General features: G+C 49.4%; 1 protein-coding gene across 4 annotated transcripts in view; it reads right to left on the minus strand.

The window, feature by feature from the left end:
* The window catches only part of AP2A2 (adaptor related protein complex 2 subunit alpha 2), a 63,736-nt gene that overhangs the window by 29,301 nt on the left and 13,434 nt on the right, over positions 1-21,001 (minus strand). For 2 of the 4 annotated variants that reach the window (XM_067037874.1, XM_067037873.1), the window contains exons 1-3: positions 15,754-15,960; positions 9,339-9,407; positions 642-784 (exon numbers count right to left, since the gene is read on the minus strand). In XM_067037874.1, the coding sequence (XP_066893975.1) occupies positions 642-692 (51 nt within the window). In that variant the 5' untranslated portion in view covers positions 693-784; positions 9,339-9,407; positions 15,754-15,960. Of the gene's footprint in view, positions 1-641; positions 785-9,338; positions 9,408-15,753; positions 15,961-21,001 lie in introns of those variants that run through there. The other 2 variants (XM_067037872.1, XM_067037870.1) reach the window with 1 other exon arrangement.

Below are 21,001 nucleotides of genomic sequence, written 5' to 3' on the forward strand. Positions count from 1 at the left end.
GTCTGATGCCATCTCCCCCCTGGAACAGAGCAGGGTCCACATCTGCTTATGGTCATATGTCCCTAGGGACCCCCAGCACACTGCTGGGTCCATGGCAGACACTCGATAAATTCCTGTTGAGGAAATACCAATACTTAACAGAACTCCTGGGGCATCTAGGGTATTTTTTCACTTTCTGCAAGTTAAATTTTCGCACAAGAGGAAAATGTTACTTTGTAACACTCAAGAAAACATACAAATAATGTTACTCCAAGAGATTGCAGGGCTACAATGACAAAGCCTGGGGTGGGTGGGGCCCAGGCACTGGGCCAGCTGGGAGCAAGGTGAGGACCACCAGCTGCCCCTGGCTCTTAAACCATGTGGGGGTGAGGCCCGGTTCAAAACCAGGCAGCGGCCGGAGGGGCCACTGGGTGAACTCAGCTGCGACACGCATCAGCAAGGCACTGAGGGGAAGGAAACGCTCTTCCCTGTCCTCTAAGGTGGGCCCATGGGAAACAGTACCCCTCACGTCCAACAGGGGTTTGGTGCAGCTCCCGCCTATACCCACGGGAAATCCCCAGACTAGATGGAAGGTGCAGAGAAAGAGCAAGACACTAATCGGCCACCTGAAGAGAAGAAACCCCCTGCCCCCGTGCACTCACGATCTGCTTCTCGGTGTATCTGTTGGAGCTGAGCAGGTTCACAGCCTCCATGTGCCCAAAGTCGATGTCGTGGCCCAGCAGGAAGATGAAGAGCAGCTTGCACACATACTTCTTCTTGCTGTAGCCATCCAGGGCCTTGTCGCCTGTGGAAAGGAGGTGGGGCCAGGGCAGAAACAAGACAGCAGGACGTGAGGAGCCGGCCTCCAGCAGGCCAGTGTCGTGAGTGCACGGTGGTGCTAAACCAGGCACTGCACGTCGGAATCCTAATGTCTGGCTTCCCTGACAAAACAGAAGCCAGAAACCCTGCCTGGCAGCCGGAGTGCGGCCTTCCCAGGACGGCCCCGGGGCCTCCCTCCCACCGGCCACAACCTTGCCAGGGCCGCCCTGTCTTAACCAACAACTTAATCTTTTAAACACGTTTACTAATTTAGGCAGGTGAACACATTCTAAATAATCTTTCATTACACCCAGTTTTAGAACAAATCACCCACCTAAAAGTCACACACAAAAGGACCAGAAGGGCTTCTGTGTCTTCACCCTAATCACAGCGTGACTACGCCTCTCACAGGAGATAGCAGCAAAGCAGCCTCATGACGTGTTGCTGGCAGAGTATAAGATGCCATTTTTAAAAGGACCACTAAACACTGCCATTTTATTTATTTTGTGTGTGTGTGTGGTACACGGGCCTCTCACTGTTGTGGCCTCTCCCGTTGCGAAGCACAGGCTCCGGACGCACAGGCTCAGCGGCCATGGCTCACGGGCCCAGTCGCTCCGCAGCATGTGGGATCTTCCCGGACCGGGGCACAAACCTGTGTCCCCCACATCAGCAGGCAGATTCTCAACCACTGTGCCACCAGGGAAGCCCAACACTGCCATTTTTAACACCAGAGGTTCTTATTTCCCCTGAGAAGTGTAAAGCGCTCCTTGGCAGACTACGAGGATGACAAGCAGAAAGGCGGCCGTTTTCCGAGCGAGGCATCACAGCGACGCCACTGCCACGCCGTCAAGGCCCGGACACGGGAACCAGGAAGACAATGCCAGCAACGCTCCTCACGGTAACGGGTCAGGTCACTCGTGCTCTGGGGACAAGCACTGGCCGACCTCAAAGCGCTGTCTGGAAGAAAGACCCACCCCACCAAGATTTCCTGGCATGAGAGTGAATCACGAGTCAGCCAGCCAGCTGGACACCTGACACTGGGGAGCTCTGAGAAACCACCCCTCCTCCTGAGCAGCAAACTGGCATATGATTTAATGACGGAACAACATAATGTCAGACCTGGTCTGGCTCCCACCCCCACCCCCACCTGCCCGCTGCACTGAGGAGCCCAGCTGTCACTTCCTGGCTGGGACCCACCCCCGTCTCCGTGGGAGAACATCTGCAGACGCAGGACGCGCAGCCCACGGCAAGCAGCAGCCCCCATCCCCTACCCACCCAGCCACCCCTCAAGAACCAGCCTGAACTCCATCACCTCTGGAAGCCTCCTTTGACAAGCAAGCCAAAAGTGCCGCCCCTCCTCTTGCCCCCTGGGGAGTGGTCCATGCCACTCAGAGCCCAGGGAACAGCCAGCCAGACTGTGTGCTGGATGCGGCCTGGAGGCCCAAGGGGCTCTTTCTCTGCTGCTTCAGGACGTGGACCCAGGGTCCCTCCCACAGCCCTGCCCAACGCTGGGAGACTTACAGATGCCCACAGTTGAAGGCCAAGCGCACGAGAAGGTGAGGGCCACAAGACAGGCAAGAACAGTCAAGGGTCTCGGCCCCGGTGCTGCCATGACAGGGGATAAGAGCCAGTGTCTCTAGGGAAATGGGCCTAAGCCCTGGTGACCAAATCCTTCTGGAGGACTTTTAACCGTGATCCTTTTTCACCCTTTCTCTCACTGAGACTGGCGTTCAACCCTGACCTTAACTAACCCTCAACAAGTATCTTCTTATGTTCAAAGAAGTAAAAAGACTAAGATCCCAAAGTTGGACAAGGAGGGCGCCCCTGTCGTTTTCTGGAGCTCAGTTAAAGCACCCCATGGGCTGTGAGATGCTTCAGAACTGCTGGCAACAGGGTATTAACTCTTCCCTCCCCAGCATCCCCACAGACCTGGGGTGTCTTCTTCATTCTCCACAGCACTTAACTGAATTCAATTGTTACAAAAGGGAAATGCAAATTAAAACCACAGTAAGGTGTCATCACTGCACACCCACTAGAAATACCAAGATTTAAAAGATTAACCATACCACGTGCTGGTAAGAATGTGGAGGGACTGGGAACTCACACACGGCTGGTGGGGGCACAAAATGATGCAGCCACTCTGGAAAACGTGTGGCGGGTTCTTAAAAGGTTAAACATCCACCTTCCACGCCCAGCCACTCTATCCCCAGGTACCTTCACAGTGGGAACGACACTAGGCGTCCACACAAGTCCCGCACACCAGGACTCAACAGCAGCTCCACGCCTAGCCGACAGCACAGGAACAAACCCTGATGCCCACCTTGTTGAGCCAGCACACCGCGAGGCAACCCAACCCACCACGACGTGGGCAAACCCCAAACGCAAACGTATGTCACAGCAGGCAGACACCAGAGGCCTCACGCTGCCCGATTCCTTTCATGTGAAATTTCTAGGAAGAGCAGAAGTGCAGTGACAGAAGGAAGATCAGGGGCTGCTGGGGGCTAGGGAGAGTGTTAGGTGCAAAGGGACACAAGGGAACATTTTGGGGGGTGGGAATGTTCTCGGTTTTGTCTGTGAGGGTGGGTGCACGAACACATGCATTTTTGCCAAAATTCAAAGCGCACGCTTAAAACAAGTGAACTTTATTGTGAGCAAACTGTATCTCAGAAAACCAATTTTTATAAAATTACTCTGTCAAAATATCCCAGGAAAAAAAGAAGAGCAAAAGATGAAAGAACACGGGCAAGGGGCTTCTCTGGTGGCACAGTGGTTAAGAATCCACCTGCCAATGCAGGAGACATGGGTTCGAGCCCTGGTCTGGGAGGATCCCACATGCCGCGAAGCAGCTGGGCCCGTGCACCACAACTACCGAGCCTGCACTCTGGAGCCCATGAGCTACAACTACTGAGCCCATGAGCCACAACTACTGAAGCCAGCACACCTAGAGCCCGTGGTCCGCAACAAGAAGTCCGCGCGCACACTGTGGCAAAGAGTGGCCCCCACTTGCCACAACTAGAGAAAGCCTGTGCGCAGCAACAAAGACCCAACGCAGCCAAAACTAAATAAATAAAATAAATAAATTTATTTTTTAAAAAAAACATGGGCAAAATGACAGCAAGTGGTGAAGCCAGGTGACGGCCGCCAGGTGGGGAAAGGAACAGCACCCCCCCCATACGTATACGTTTGCGTTCCCTCGATAAAATGGGGTGGCTTTTTCAAGTCTTTCTTTACCTGTAAAAGCATACATTCTTTACAGAAACGCTTTTTATTCATCTTTCTACCCCTGGCACCTGGACTGAGTGAGCGTCCAGCAGTGAATGAGCAAATGAGCATGTGTTACCTGGTAAACCTCCGAAGGCCACCAGCCAGAAGACTTCTCCCACCTCTGGGCAGGACTACACAACAGCTATTTTCTAGAGGTTCCAAGGTTGAGGGCAGGCCCACTACAGCCCTAATGACCTCCTACTCGGCAGCTTCCACAAGCAGGCTGGCAGGTGTGCAGGGCAGGGCAGGGTGGGTGCCCCACCCACAAGGGGCTCTGGGCCTGCCCAGGGAGACGAGCTTAGGCTAGAAGGTGGCCCCATGTCCTCCCTCAGCGGTCGACAGTGCACATGAGGGCATGGCCCGGCTCTGTCAAGGGCAAGGCTTTCACATGGGCGCTGCCCTGAGGCCCCGGGCCCTGCCCCAGCATCACCACCTCTGTGTGTCTGCCGCCAAGGACTCCACCAGATGCCATGGCCACCGGCAGCCTGTGCACTCACCTGCACGCCCACCTCACCTTTCCTCCATCTGCGTCCAGGACCATTTGTCTCTGGTCCGAAGCACATCCTTTACACTCTCCTTCAGCACAAGCCTTCTGATGGGAAACTCTCCTTTTTTGTCTGGCAAAGGGCTTTTTTAGCTTCATTCTTAAAGGACATTGTTAGCCAGCTGCTACTGTCCAGCCCTTTGGGACCACCCTCCGCTCCGCTGCCCCTCATCCCTGTGACGACAAGTCGGCTTCCACGAGGACCCTGTGAAGATGGCCCAGCTCTTCCCCCTCTGGCAACTTCAAAGATTTCCTGTCTTGGGTCTCTGCATTTTCACAATAGTGCGTCTAGGTGTAGATTTCATCTTATTTATTTATTGTAACTGTGTTTATTGAGTCTGAGGTTTAGTGCATTTCATGAATTCTGGAAAGTTCTGTCACACCAGCTCCCCTTTCCTCCCAGGTCACTTAACCCTGCAGGCCTTTGGACCACACGCCTGTGTCTCTCACCCACTCTGCTGCTTTGCATTCAGGACGGGCTGTTTCCTTACCCATCTTTCAGAACATGCCTGTGGTTATATCCACCCGAGTTCTTCATTTTAGTTCTGCATCTTTCGGTTCTAGAATTTCCATTTGGTCTTATTTCAAAATCTGCTATGTCACTTTTTGTTTTGTTTTGTTTTTTTGCAGTACGCAGGCCTCTCACTGTTGTGGCCTCTCCCGTTGCAGAGCACAGGCTCTGGACGCGCAGGCTCAGTGGCCATGGCTCAAGGGCCCAGCCACTCCACAGCATGTGGGATCTTCCTGGACCGGGGCACGAACCCGTGTCCCCTGCGTCGGCAGGCGGACTCTCAACCACTGCGCCATCAGGGAAGCCCCTGCTATGTCACTTTTTATACTTCCCAAGCTTCCCACTGAAATTTTCAAGTTTGTCTTTTATTTCTTTAAAAACAGTAAACCTAGTTCTTCATTGTAATCTGAATCTGGTCTCGGAGGCCTGTGTGATTCTGTTTCTGTTTTCTCTGCTGGCTCTTGCTGTGCAGTCTTGATTCTTTGTGTGCCTGATTATCTGTGACTAGGTGCTGGACAACATCCTTTGAGAAGTTCCCTGTAGGAATCACTCAGCCTGTGATGGTGACCTCTTCCTCCAGAGGACTGCATGTGAAGCTCCGCTGCAGGTCTGGGGCAGGACGGGCTCGCTACCGGGTCACTCCTGCCCTAAGGGCACCGCCTTTAGGGCCTCAGTTTACAATGGAAGAAGGCCTCACATTGTGGACTCTCGGATGACTCTCCTCCTAGACCGCAGCTGCTCAACCTCAGCACTGGGCCTCCTCAGGCCAGGTGGTTCTGGGGGGCTGTCCTGTGTGCAGTGGGGTGTCCGGCGGCCTCCCTAGCCTCCACCCACTAGATGGCAGTAGCACGCCCATCCCCGGTCCCCATGGCCTTTGTCCCCTGGGGGCAAAATCACCCTGACTGACAACCGCCCCTCTTGACACTGAAGGTCGCCCAAACCAGGCTCTGTTTCAGGGCTGCTCCTCTGGGGTTAGCAAACTCCCTCCCAGCACAGAGGGATGAGTGCTCTGCTTGCTTTCGTGGGCCAGGAGTTCTATTCTCTTCTCGCTCTATGATGCTTTCAAGATTTTTTTAATACTGTGTCTCTTTTTAAGCCGCTTCCAGTGGAAGAGTTGGTTGAGGTGTGCGCTAGCCGATGTGGCAGCTTCGGCCGCATGGGGCTACTGAGTACTTGGCCTGCACTGGTCTGACCTGAATGTGTTCCATGCGGGACGTTCCAAAGACTGGGCATGAAAAACATGTAAAATATCTCAATAACCTTTTCTACTGATTACATGCTGCAATGATAACATTTTAGGTATACTAGATTAAATAAAATATATTAAATTTAGTTTCATCTGCTTCTTCTTACTCTTTTTTAATGTTGCTACCAGCAAACTGAGAATTCCGTGTGTGCCTGCGTTTCCGGTGGACAGCACGGATGGAGAAGTGCAAGTGCGGCCCCAGAGCACACACTTCTGAGAACAAGGATAGGCTTTCCCTTGTCTGCTGCCACTCAGGGCACACACGCTCCATAAATGCCAATTGGTTAACAGAGAAGAGCGAGCCTCCTTCCCTACCCAGAAAGGCTCAGCTGAGACAGGCTCGGGGGCAGAAGAAACTACAGAAGTCTTGTTTGTCCCCAAACATTTAAAGACAGTTTGAAGATTCACCCTCTTCTAACCACATGGTGAACATCTCTTAGGCGCTGCGTGTCTCCCCAGGAATGCGCCTGTGTTTCCACACACATGCACACGGTTGCAGCAGCAGACATCATCTGCCCCTTTGACGAAGGCCTGGAGGTGCCAGGAGTGGGTCAGCTCTGTCAGGGTCAAGATCTGCCTTCCTCGGCTTACGAGCCATGGCCAAGCGACGTCCCCAGCCCATGCAAGACCCTCTACTAGACAGTCTGCACTCCGAAGCTCCCTCGAGGGCTAGTGACAACGCTGACAGACCAACACCTCTATCTGCAGCCTCCTCTGCCCTCAGCCAACCTGCTTCCTCTGTTTATATTCTGCGGTGTCACTCTCTAGTCAATCTTCTGTCCTCCAACCCCATCGCAGGGTCTGCTTCACAGAGAACCCAGCCTGAGGCCATCAGCACCCCATTTAAAGACGCAGAGGGGTAAGTCACTCAACAGGGTAACCCAGCTAGTAAATGGCTATCAGAGCAAGTGCGAGCTGGGGGTAGTCAGGGCAGCCTAGCTCTCACCACCACATTATACGCTCCCTTTTAGGAAGTACTGGACGTTCCAGACCCCTCACCAGAGATGATATACAGATGGCAAATGAGCACATGAAAGGATGCTCCACGTCACATGTCATCAGGGAAATGCATATGATAAAATAGCAACGAGATACCTCTACACACTGTCGCAGCAGCTCAAATCCAGACACTGACAACACCAAATGCAGCAAGGACGTGAAGCCACAGGAACTCTCGTCCAGCACTGGTGGGGATGTGAATGGTGCAGCCACTGTGGGGGACAGCTGGGCGGTTTCTTACAAAATTACACATACCCTCACCATGTGATCAGCAATCATGCTCCTTGGTATTTACCCAAAGGAGTTGAAAACTTATGTCCACACTAAAACCTGCACACTGATGTTTTTAGCAATTTTATTTATAATTGCCAAAACTTGAAAACAACCAAGACATCCTTCAATAGGTGGATGGATAAAGAAACTGTGGTACATTGGACAGTGGCATATTATCCAGCTAAAAAGAAACGAGCTGTCAGGCCACTAAAAGACATGAAGGAACCTTAAATGTGTATAACTAAGTGAACGAAGGCAACGGGGAAAGGCCATATAACCATATGCTTCTAACTCTATGACATTCTGGAAAAGGCAAAACTACCAAGACAGTAAAGAGATTAGTGGTTGCCAGGGGTCAAAGGGAGGGAGAGATGAATAAGGAGAGCAAAGAGGATTCTTAGGGCAGTGAAAGTGCTCTGTGTGAGACTACAATGCCGGGCACTGTCAGCATACATTTGTCCACACCCACAGAACGTACAAGAATGAACCCTAACGTGAAGTATCAATTTGGGGTGATGATGACGTGCCCATGTAGGTTCAATGTGACCAATGAACCGCTCTGGTAGGGAAGCAGATAATGGGGAGGCTGTGCATGTGTGGGTACAGGGCGGGTACAAGAAATCTCTGTACCTTCCTCTCAATTTTGCTGGGAACCTAAAACCACCTACAAAAAATTAAGTCTAAATTTTAAAAAATTTTTAAGCAATGAAAGTTATAGAACACCCCCACACACATAAACACACACAAACAAACAAATACATATAACCAAACCATTTCACATACAATTTCAGAGTTTCACAGACCTTCTTAGCGGACCCTTGGGCCTGGTTAACAGTAAAGCATAATACCTTCCGAGGGCCCAGCAGGGGATATATGTTAGTAACAACTCAAATTCCACGAGTGTCCGCACCACCCGATCACACAGGACATCCATTCTCAAACCCTGAAAAAGCCCCCACCCTAAGAAACCCTGTCTTCTGCTGCCCCCTGTTCCCCGGGGCTCGGTCCCAGCCCCCTCTTCTACTCATTTTTTCTGGGCAATTTCAGCCACTCCCGTGGCTAACGTCTGCTCAGAGATTTGAATGAGGTCTCAAATCTGTAAAACTCAACTGAAAAATTAAGGCTTAAGGGATTAACCGGTCTTCATAAACATGTCCCAAGACTGAAAATCTACACTTGACCATTCCTCAAAATGAGGATGCTCAGGGGAGGTGTCCACCCCAAAACCTGGCTCGCAGAGAGGCTGTCTCCCTGAGTGAATTAGACAACACGGTGTGTTATTCACTAACGCAGAGGAAGACACGTCCACGTCGGAAGAGCTCAGGTGACCGTGCAGGACTTCTACACAGAGCAGTTCCCCACCCGAGACGCACACCCTGCATCGGGTCCACTGGCTCACACGCTCCTGCACCCTGTGGAGCAGAGTCCGGGACCGGAAGGAGACAGCTGCTCTAGACAAGCGTCCTTCCAGCTCCAGGAAAAGGCTGGTCCCAGGAGGGGACCCTCTATCTGATCAATTGTACACAAACCATCAAACGACTCCAGAATAACCACTGGCTTGACTTTAAACACCAACAAAGCCAGGACAGTAACTGTACTGAGACCTTAACTTTGGTTTGAAGCAGAAAAAAAATAAAGATGAGATTAAGTCCCTACTTCATAAAATTTACAAAAGAACATTTCATGACAAAGATTAAACTTACCTTTAAATTTTGATCTAATGTTTGCCAGCTCTTTGTTTATTCTCTTTATTTCTGCTTCTTTACTTTTGCCTAAAAAAAAGAGAACACAAATGCATCTTGCTTTAACTGATCTCTAAACAAACACCCACTCCCTGACAAAACTGACACATCAGAATTAAATGCAGAATCACGGCTCTTAGGAGCCCAGGAAAGAAGCAATCGGCCTCCACCTGAAGCCAGGCAGGAGGTGGGTGAGGCAGAAGCCGGGCTCTGACACAGTCTGGAGCAGCCCCTCCCCGTCAGGACTGGCAAGTCCACGAAGCCCCCAGGAGAGAGGGGAGTTGCCACCCACAGCACATGTTTAGCTCTGCCTTTTCGCCACAGTCCTGGACCTGGAAACTCTCTCAAAGTGGTGCTAGCTATCATCATCAGCTAATAGTTTACTCCTAAAATTGACTTTTTTTTTTTTTTTTTTTTTTTTTTTTTGTGGTATGCGGGCCTCTCACTGTTGTGGCCTCTCCCGTTGCGGGGCACAGGCTCCGGACGCGCAGGCCCAGCGGCCATGGCTCACGGGCCCAGCCGCTCCGCGGCATGCGGGATCCTCCCGGACCGGGGCACGAACCCGTATCCCCCGCATCGGCAGGCGGACTCCCAACCACTGCGCCACCAGGGAAGCCCCTAAAATTGACTTTTAACTGCCACAGATAACTTTAAAAATGATAAAGGTTTAACTACTGTAGGCTTCGAATTTTCTTTCTTTATGAAATTCACCAACCTACAAAATCTGATGGGTTCACTTTTATAATATTCAATGAAGTTTGGGAATCATCCAATATATTAAAAAAGGATGGAAGGTACATTAAATAAATACATGACAGTCACACTTCCCCTACATCCTGCATCTAGTGCTAAATCGGCCTTCCTTCAACAAGTGTTGGCATGTGTGTTCAGCTTCAGTCCACCTTGACTAGGTGTGAGAAAAGGCCTAGAGAGCAGAGATGATTTTTCCAGGGCCACACATCTTAACAAGTACTGCAAGAATGTAAGAAGCTGCTCATCACACAGGGCAGGTGAGTTGTAAGTTCACACTTGTGTAAATTTCCATCGCTTCTGGAAAGCAGGAACGAAGTTCACTATTAAAGGCCCTCCTCCCAGGCTAGTCCCTGGCTCGGTGACTCTATTCCCAAGGGAAGGAAAGGCTGCCACAGCAACCGCCCGCACTGGAGCACTGCCAGGCTGGGGCCTCACAGGTGCCCACGTGCTGGGCTCGCCAGGCCGTCCTGCAGACTCGCTGCCCACCCGCCCAGCCTCCGTCACTGCCACTCTTGGAGCTTATCTCGCCTCACAGTGAGGCAGCCTCCCACTCCCCAGGGCACTCCCACAACACCAGTTATCTTTCACAACTAACTTGCTAATAAACAGGGTTTAACATCTGCCCAAGTGTAATGGAACCCTACTTTGAGCCACTCCTGCCCTAGAAAGTCCCTGGCCCAGACAGGGCACAGAGGCAGGCTACCCCCCAGGTGCTGTTCAAGGTGCCAGGACTTGGGTTAAAACAACACATCCTGCCCTTGGGAGCTGCCATTCCAAGTGGCAGGGAGGAGGGGGCTGCAGATCTTTAACAAAACAAGCCCGGCAGGTGGCTCTAGGGAACCAGGGGGGCAGCTGGGAGGGGATCCTGACCCTCCTTCTCAGCCCTGAGTGCACTGTGGGGAAGCAGCTCCCAGCTGTGCTGGCTTCCTCATCTGGAAGAGGCACCCCGAGAACCCAAGGGGGCACCGTGTACAGCAGTGGGTCTAATGCCCCGCGGTGGCGGGTTAAGGGCAAATTTTTTCTTAAGTTTTCCTGAATAAGTAACACCCTTGCTGAAGTAGGCTTTTCTGACCTGACTGAAAGGACCACGAAAACAAGGTCATGGGAGCCTTCTGCCCACGGCCTGGCTTGAGTGTGGACGAAGCACGGCGCACAAGAGGGCCCACGTGTGCGTGCCGTGCAAGTGTGCGTGCCTGCGTGTACGCATTTGTGTGCGCGTGTGCACACAAGGGTGCAGGAACCTGTGTGTCTGTGCTGCTCTCCGGTACTCGCACTCTGCTCTACCCGCCCAAGCCCAAGGGAAACTGAGACCCCTGCGTGGCAGGAACTTGTGTTGTGCAGAGTCAAGACGGGTCAGATCCAGAGCAGCAATCATAAAAAGATAAGGAGGTACTGGATAGGGGGCATCATGCCAAACAAACTATGGGGATCTATAGCTAGTACCCCAGACTGGTAAATCACAAAATAAAACCAAAAGCACGCAGTTTGGAGTTTAGGGGTAGCCAGCAGGAGAAACAGAAGCCAATGGATAAGCCACACTCCCCCTGTGCACCAAGACCAGGGCTGTGGCAAGAAGCTAGGGCTTTCCAGCCAAAGCTTTTTTTTTCGCGGTACACGGGCCTCTCACTGTTGTGGCCTCTCCCGCTGCGGAGCACAGGCTCCGGACGCGCAGGCTTAGTGGCCATGGCTCACGGGCCCAGCTGCTCCGCGGCATGTGGGATCTTCCTGGACTGGGGCACGAGCCCGTGTCCCCTGCATCGGCAGGCAGACTCTCAACCACTGCGCCACCAGGGAAGCCCCAGCCAAAGCTTTTTAAAATCAGTCAGTTTACAACAAACACACACACATTTGTTTCAATCAGGGGAGGTCAGGCTCCCCCAGAGGAGAGGCACAGGTGTCCAAGAACAAAAGCAGACTCTGATTCACTCTGCAACCAAGGGGAAATTACTCCGTATCTCTGAGCACAGTTCCCTCAAAAGGGAAACTACTAAAAGCCACAAGACCTCACAGCAATACATCTGGGCAAGGGCAGGTAGAAGGGAGAGCCCCAAACAGGCCCGGGGGACTACACAGGGCAGAGCCTGAGTGCCAGGGGCCAGCACAGTGGTGAGGGGCAGGGAGGGCCACAGAGGCCGGTGGACCGGGCCCAGGAAAGCCCGGAAGCACTGCCTGGTGAAGACGGTGAAGAAGGGAGTCTGTGCGACAGGAAAGCCACCGTGGACCTGCCACAGCCCAGAGGATGAACTCCACGTAAGACAAGAAAATCACACTCCACGCAGAGACGACAAGGAAGAGGAGAAAGAGGAGAACAACGCCCAGCAGACACAGCGCACAGACCAGAGCAACGCTGGGGCCTCTACCTCCAAACAAGCTGGAGAACAGCAAGAAAAACAGGGAAGACGCTTAAAAATCCATGGGAGACTCAGATATTAGTTAAGAGAAATCAGGTAAATTAGAAATTTAAAAAATCATTTCAAAATTGAAGCATAAGAGGGACTTCCCTGGTGGTCCAGTGGTTAGGACTCTGCGCTCTCACTACTAAGGGCCCAGGTTCAATCCCTGGTCGGAGAACTAAGATCCCACAAGTTGCATGGCACATCCAAAAAAAAAAAAAAATGAGGAGTAAGAAAAAGAAGGAGGGCTTCCCTGGTGGCTCAGTGGTTAAGAATCCGCCTGCCAATGCAGGGAACACGGGTTCGAGCCCTGGTCCGGGATGATCCCACATGCCTCAAAGCAACTAAGCCCATGTGCCACAACTACTGAGCCTGCACTCTAGAGTCCGCGAGCCACAACTACTGAGCCCGCATGCCACAACTACTGAAGCCCACGTGCCTTGAGCCTGTGCTCCGCAACAAGAGAAGCCACCGCAATGAGAAGCCCGCACACAAGAGTAGCCCCCACTCTCTGCAACTAGAGAAAAAGCCCGCACACAGCAACAAAGACCCAATGCAGCCAAAAGTAAATAAATTTTAAAAATAAAGAAAGAAAGAAACAGAAGGAACAGAAGAACAAATAAACACAACAGAGGTCTGGAGAGAAACAGAAGATGAAAAGAATGAAAAGAAACAAAATTGGGCTTCCCTGGTGGCACAGCGGTTGAGAGTCCGCCTGCCGATGCAGGGGACATGGGTTCGCGACGCGGGTTCGGGCCCCGGTCCAGGAAGATCCCACGTGCCGCGGAGCGGCTGGGCCCGTGAGCCACGGCCGCTGAGCATGCGCGTCCGGAGCCTGTGCTCCGCAAAGGGAGAGGCCCCAACAGTGAGAGGCCCGCGTACCGCAAAAAAAAAGAAACAAAATTATTTAAAGCAAAAAGAAATGAATAAAGATATAAAGGATATAGTAGATTTGGTGTATGTGCTTGGCTGAGGAGCCAATGGGGCGAAGCTACCATCTGTGGGATTATGACTGAACGCCTCTAAGTCAGAATCCCGCCCAGGCGGAACGATACGGCAGCGCCGCGGGAGCCTCGGTTGGCCTCGGAAAGCCGGTCCCCCGCCGTCCCCGCCGGCGGGCCGCCGCACGCGTCCCCCGGGGCGCGGCGCGGCGCGCCCCGCCGCGCGTCGGGACCGGGGTCCGGTGCGGAGAGCCCTTCGTCCTGGGACACGGGGTGCGGCCGGAAAGGCGGCCGCCCCCTCGCCCGTCACGCACCGCACGTTCGTGGGGAACCTGGTGCTAAACCATTCGTAGACGACCTGCTTCTGGGTCGGGGTTTCGTACGTAGCAGAGCAGCTCCCTCGCTGCGATCTATTGAAAGTCAGCCCTCGACACAAGGGTTTGAAATGAATATGAAGACAAATAAAAAAATAAATAAATAAATAAAAGAAAAAGAAAAAAAAAAGAAAAAAATAAAGGATATAGTAGAAAGTAGCAAATACTGAAAATGGACAAAGATGCAGCATATGGACAGTAGGAGTCCCTGAGGAAGACAACCAACTGAGCAGTGGAACCGCCTAAAGCGCATCATTTGAAAAAGCTTTCCTGAAATTAAACAAAGTAAATAAAAGATTTAAAATCACATAAAAAACCACACCACATACCTGGGAATACTGACCCCAAATAACACACACCAAAACATATCCTAATAAAACTACTGGACTATAAAGGAAAAAAAAAAAAAAAATCCTGGGAATTCCCTGGCAGTCCAGTGGTTAGGACTCTGCACTCTCACTGCCAAGGTCCAGGTTCAATCCCTGGATGGGGATCTAAGATCCTACAAGCCACACGGCACAGCCGAAAAAAAGAAGAAAAAAAACATCTTTTGAACATCTGGAAAAAAAGCAGCTGATACAAGGAAGAAAATCAGATTTCCTCAGACCTCAGACTCGTGCAGGTTCAGGTGTGGGCTGGACACCTGGTCCACTGACTGCACTATGCCTGAGTGCCCTGATCACACAGGGGAGACAAGACCTCGGGGTCCAAGGACACAAGCCCACAAACACTGGCCCTTGCTGGCTGGTGGTGCCGCTTCCACCCGATGGGGTGAGGCTGTGCTTGAGCAGCAGCCCTGGGAACACCCTTGGGAATTGCTCCAGTTCCCACACTCCTGTCCAAGGTGAGGCTTCAAAGAAAGTTGAGTATGGCCATGGGGGACTGACACCACACACAGAACAACGCGTTCAAATCAAACTTATGCCCAAAATTTACCGAACTGCCATCCTCCTCCAGGTGGTGAGGACACCTGGGAGAAACGCATGCGCTGGGGCCTTGGGGGCCTTCCCCACCCCCAGTTCATGCTCACTCAAGCTGCACTTCCCTCCCGACAGAAGCCCAGCCACCCCACACTGCTGGCAGCAGATCTAGCAATAAATCCGATCTTTCTAGATGAAGAATCAGCTCTGGGAGAATGGGAGAGGTCACTGCCCTACCCTGACTTCTGAAGCCCATTCTAACAGGGTAAAGCATCAGCCAGAGTAGCTGGGACACGGTGACAAGCCTCGCCATGCCTGTTGCTTGATCTCTGTTCCACAATGAAGAGGTTCTGGTCTCTGCCACCCTGTGCTGTCTCCACCTAACACGCAGCAGGTCTGTCGGCCACAGAAAATACCAAGCTTCTAACAGGCAATTCCCACAGTGGATGTCGGTGCTCTGGTAGCTAATGAGTAACCTAGACTGTCCCACAACCACTGCCCAAAAACAAGCTACAATTTGCATCCAGTAAATAGCAAAGAACGCACTCTAGGGGGACAAGCCTTGAAAAAAGCCCTTGGATTTCTAGAATTACTGCCCCTGGTCATTCTTCCGGAATAACATGCTGGTTGACGATTTCTTCTTGCCTGCAAGCTGAGCTCATCAACTGACAGTGCTAGTGTTCTGGGAACAGCTTGATTCCAGACAAAGAGCACAGGGGCCTATCACAGCTTATTATAACGAACACACCAAATCGCATGGCAGGAAGTCTGAAATTTACAATAAAATTTGATCGAAATAAAGTTTAGTCTCTATATAAAATGATTTCACTGAGTAAGCCAAAAGCCCCAAACTGAGCAAACAAAAGCCTATTTTTGAAGGACGAGATCACTGTTAAAATGATACTGAGGCAGTCAGCACAGCAGGAAGCAGAGCAAACTCTGGAAGGAAGCCTGCCCTGGAATGCCACTCCATGTCCCCAGGCCAGCAACCTAACCTTGCTGAGCCTCAGTTCTCCTTCTTCACATGAGGCACCACGAAGTGCTGTGATGAGGGCTGCACAGACGACCATCAAAAAGCACACACAGAGCAGCCTGCCCACGGGAGGCTGTTGTGAACATCATCAGGACTATTCTCTATGTTTTCTCTTTATTTGTGCACAGGAAGGATGGGCCCCCGGACAGAAAGCCTCAACAACAGCAGACTGGAACAAAAGAGTTTAAAGAAGATTAAAAGTTGCTATGCCACAGAAGATAAAACCACGTTTGTCCCTGACAAATGTTAACAGGTATATCTTATTTTAACTGCTTTAGTGTGATATAATTCACATATCAAACAATTCACTCATTTAAAGCACGTAACTCAATGACTTTGAGTATATTCAGAGTTCTGCATCCATCACCACCATCTAATCCTGGAAAATTTTCATCTCCCCCAAAAGAAACACCACACCCAACAGCAGTCATTCACCAACACCTCCCTCCTCAGCCCCTAATCTCCTTTCCATCTCCATAGACTTACCTCCTCTAAATATTTCATATAAGTACAATCTTTATATGTTCTTTTGTGACTGGCTTCTTTCACCACGTACAAAAGATACCGTGATTGTTGGGTTTTTTTAATATTTATTTATTTATTTGGCTGCGCGGGGTCTTAGTTGCGGCATTCGGGATCTTCGTTGCCGTGTGTGGGATCTTTGGTTGTGGCATGCAGGATCTTCAGTTGTGGCATGTGGGATCTAGTTCCCTGATCAGGGATCGAGCCCAGGCCCCCTGCATTGGGAGCTCGGAGTCTTAATCACTGGACCACCAGGGAAATCCCAATGATTGTTTTCAAGGTAGCATGAATCAGTACCTCATCCCTTTTCTCTGTTGAATAATATCATATTATATGGATAGACCGTATTTTGTTATCTGTTCATCACGTGATTAATTTGGGGCTTGTTACCACTTTTTGGCTATTATGAATAATGTTGCTATGAACATTCGTGTACGAGTTTCTGTGTGAACGTACATTTTCATTTCTCTCAAGTGGACGCCTAGGAACAGAATTGCTGGGTCATATGACAATTCTCTGTTTAACACTGTGAGGAACTGACAAGATGTTTTCCCAAAAGGCAGCACCATTTTACATCACCACTATAAAAGAGAGAGGGTTCCAATTTCTCCACTTGCTATCGTCCATCACTTTTATTCTAGCCATCCTAGTTAGTGTGTGTGAAGCGGTATGTCATTGTGGGTTGTTAGGTTTTTGGGGGGTTTTTTTTGACTGCACCACACAGCTTGCAGGGATCTTAGGTCCCTGACCAGAGATCGAATCCGGGCCCTCAGCAGTGAAAGTGCAGAGTCCTAACCACTGGACCGCCAAGGAAGTCCCTGGTGTGTTGTGATTTTATTTTCACTTATTTTTTTAATCTCCCTTGTGTTTTTTTCTTTGACCCACTGGTTATTTAGGAGGGTGTTTGATTTCCACATATTTGTGAATTTCCCAAATTTCCTCCTGCTACTGATTTCTAATTTCATCCCAATGTGGTTGGCAAACACACCTGATATGATTTCAATCTTTTTTAAAATTTACTGAGGCTTTTTATTTATGGCTTAACATACAGTCTATTCTGAAGAATGTTCCATATGCACTTGAGAAAAACGTGTATATTCTGCACCTGTTGGGTGAAGCAGTCTACAGATGTCTGTTAGGTCTAGTTGACTTAGTGTTGTTCAAGTCTTCTATTCATTGCTGATTTTCTGTCTACCTGTATCTCTTACTGAAAGCAGGGTATTAAAGTCTCCAATTATTATTGTTGAAGTGCCTATATCTCCCTTCAATTCTTCATGTATTTTTTAAATTTATTCTTATTTATTTATTTGTTTTTGGCTGCGTTGGGTCTTTGTTGCTGCACACAGGCTTTCTCTAGTTGCGAGCAGGGGCTACTCTTCATTTCGGTGCACAGGCTTCTCACTGCAGTGGCTTCTCTTCTTGCAGAGCGTGGGCTCTAGGCACGCAGGCTTCAGTAGTTGCAGCACGTGGGCTCAGCAGTTGTGGCTCGTGGGCTCTAGAGCGCAGGCTCAGTAGTTGTGGTGCACGGGCTTAGTTGCTCCGCAGCATGTGGGATCTTCCTGCACCAGGGTTCGAACCTGTGTCCCCTGCATTGGCAGGTGGATTCGTAACCACTGCGCCACCAGGGAAGTCTCTCTTCATGTATTTTGCTTCATGGGTTTTTTTTTGTTTGGTTTTTTGTTTTTTGGTTTTTTTGCGGTACGGAGGCCTCTCACTGTTGTGGCCTCTCCCGCTGCGGCGCATAGGCTCCGGACCCGCAGGCCCAGCAGCCATTGCTCACGGGCCCAACCACTCTGTGGCACGTGGGATCCTCCTGGACCGGGGCATGAACCCACGTCCCCTGCATCGGCAGGTGGACTCTCAACCACTATGCCACCAGGGAAGCCCCTACCACGAAATATACATGGAAGCTTATATAAATATACATGGAAGCTTCATGTATTTTGAGCTCTGTTATTAGGTATGAATATATTCAGAATTGGGAATTCCCTGGTAGTCCAGTGGTTAGGACTCAGCACTTTCACTGTCATGGGCCCAGATACAATCCCTGGTCGGGAAACTAAGATCCCGCAAGCCTTGGGGCTCAGCAAAAAAAACAAGAAAAAGAAAGAAAGAAAAGAAAGAACTGATGTATCTTCTTGAGGGCCTGACGCTTAACCACAGTAAAATGTTATTCTATGACTCTAATAACAATTTTTGTCTTAAAGTCTATTTTGTCTGATACTAGTATAGTCACTCTGCCTCTCTTCTGGTTACTATTTGCAAGGCACATCATTTTTCTTCCTTTCACTAGTATCTTTTGTTTGTATCTTTTATAATCTATAGTGTCTTTTGAAGAAAGCATTTAGTTGGATCATGGTTTTTTTTTTAACCCATTCTGCCAACCCTGCCTTTTAATTTGAGGGTTTAATCTATTTACATTTAAGATAGTTTCTGATAAGGTAGGGCTTACATCTGCCATTTTGCTGTTTTCTATATGTCTTCTGTCATGTTCCTGCATTCTTCCATCATTGTCTTCTTTTGCATTAAGAAGTATTTTTCAGGGGCTTCCCTGGTGGCGCAGTGGTTGAGAGTCCGCCTGCTGATGCAGGGGACGCGGGTTCGTGGCCCAGTCCGGGAAGATCACACATGTTGCGGAGCAGCTGGGCCCGTGAGCCATGGCTGCTGAGCCTGCGTGTCCGGAGCCTGTGCTCCGCAACGGGAGAGGCCACAACCGTGAGAGGCCCACGTACCACAAAAAAAAAAAAGAAGTATTTTTCAGTGCACCATTTCAATTCACTTGTTTCTTTTACTTTTTTTTTTTAGTTACTTTCCTAGCAATTGCCTGGGGATTATAATCAACACTTAACTTAAAACAATCTAGCTTGACACAAACTGAATTTTAGGGAATTCCCTGGCAGTCCAGTGGTTAGGACTTGGTGCCTTCACTGCCGTGGCCTGGGTTCAATCACTGGTCAGGGAACTAAGATCCTGCAAGCCTTGTGGCGTGCCCAAAAAAAAAAAAAAATTTTTTTTCCTTTGTCTTTCAACAGTTTGACTATGATGTGTCTAAGTATTGATCTCCTTGAGTGTATCCTATTTGGAAGTCATCTTGGATATGTAGATTAAGGTCTGTCACCAAACTGGGGGAGTTTATGTCTTCAAATATTCTTTCTGCATCTTTCTCCTGCTTCTTTCTTTACGGGACTCCACTTATGGGTATATCAGTATACTTGATGGTGTTCCACAGGTCTCCAAGGCTCTGTTCATTTTTCTTCATTCTTTTTACTTTCTGTTCCTCAGATTGGATCTGTACTTACCTTAATAGAGATCTTAATTTAATTATATTAACAAACCCATTCCCAAATTCACTGATTTCTTTCTTCTATCAGTTCAAATCTACTGCTGAGCCCCTCTAGTGAATTTTTCATTTTTTCATAGTTATTTTATTTTTCATAGTTAACTGTATTTTCAACTCCAGAATTTCTATTTGGTGGTTTTTTAAAAATAATTTCTACCTTTTTATTGATATGAGATATTCTCATACATTAATTGTTTAGACATAGTTTCTTTTAGGTCTTAGAACATATTTATAGTAGCCAATTCAAAGTCCTTGTCCAGTCTTTGCTCAGTTAGCTTAGTGGTCAGTTAATGATTGGTCAGGAATTTCTTTAAATGTGTTGAACTAATAAGTGTCCCAGACACTGCCAAGAAACTGTGTGAGTGCTGAGGCACACCTTCGATACTCAGGGAGCTATAACTCTGCCTTTGCCTTCACTTCTTATTTGTGGAGGGACTCAAGATTAGACAGAGGTGAGAGACTAGGGCCCTCTCAAGTCTTTCCTAGGCATATACACAGTCCTGCCTCTGTGCAGCCTTCGAGATCCACAGGAATCTATCAGAGCTTTTCAAAGCCCCCTAATAGCATGTCATTCTTCCTATCTTTCTTGTAAGATTTTGGCCAGACTCTTGTTTGCCCCCAACTGTGGTATTAACTGCCACTGATTGTTTGCCACAAAGACACTAAGGGTAGGGCTCTTCCCAGTGAGTGAGATCAAATAATTACAGCTCTGCAAATAGGGCTTTTCCAGAAAGCTGCAAGGCCAGTCAAAGAGTAACAACACTCTGAGAAGAGGACTTTCGAGGGGCTCCAAATCTCATCTGTCCCTTCCAATGGCTGCAAGGCTGCTGGTTTTCACAGTTACCATGGCTGTAAGGTTGATGGCTTTCAATGCTACCACAGATCATGGGAGAGGAGAATGACAGTAGGTCAAATTGGAGGTTCAGCAGTTTTTCTTGAATAAATCTTCCTGAGATTACGTCAATTTTTGGTTCATTTCCAGAGTTCCAACAAAGTTTATTTTGACCATTTTTACCAGTGTTTTCACTGCTTTTATGGAGGAGTAGATTTACAGAGGTCCTCACTCCCCATTCTTAGTAAATGGCATTTCTGCTATACAGTCAAAGCAACTATGAGTGAAGAGTACTTTACCCATTCGCCCCTCCTGTCAATTCTAATTTCTGTATCTCCAAGATCCACTCCTACTGCCTTGACTCAGACCCTTGCCATCTCCTCTAGATCAGAGCAATCAATCTTTTCCTAAGTGGCTTTCCTGCCTTTAAATCTAGTCTAAAATCCACCCTTCGCATTCAAAATTACTATTCTACTAATAAAGAAATAAACTGCATAGTGCCACTCTCCTGTTTAG

The sequence above is a fragment of the Kogia breviceps genome, chromosome 7, assembly GCF_026419965.1.
Source record: "Kogia breviceps isolate mKogBre1 chromosome 7, mKogBre1 haplotype 1, whole genome shotgun sequence".
In the NCBI taxonomy this organism is placed as follows: domain Eukaryota; kingdom Metazoa; phylum Chordata; class Mammalia; order Artiodactyla; family Physeteridae; genus Kogia; species Kogia breviceps.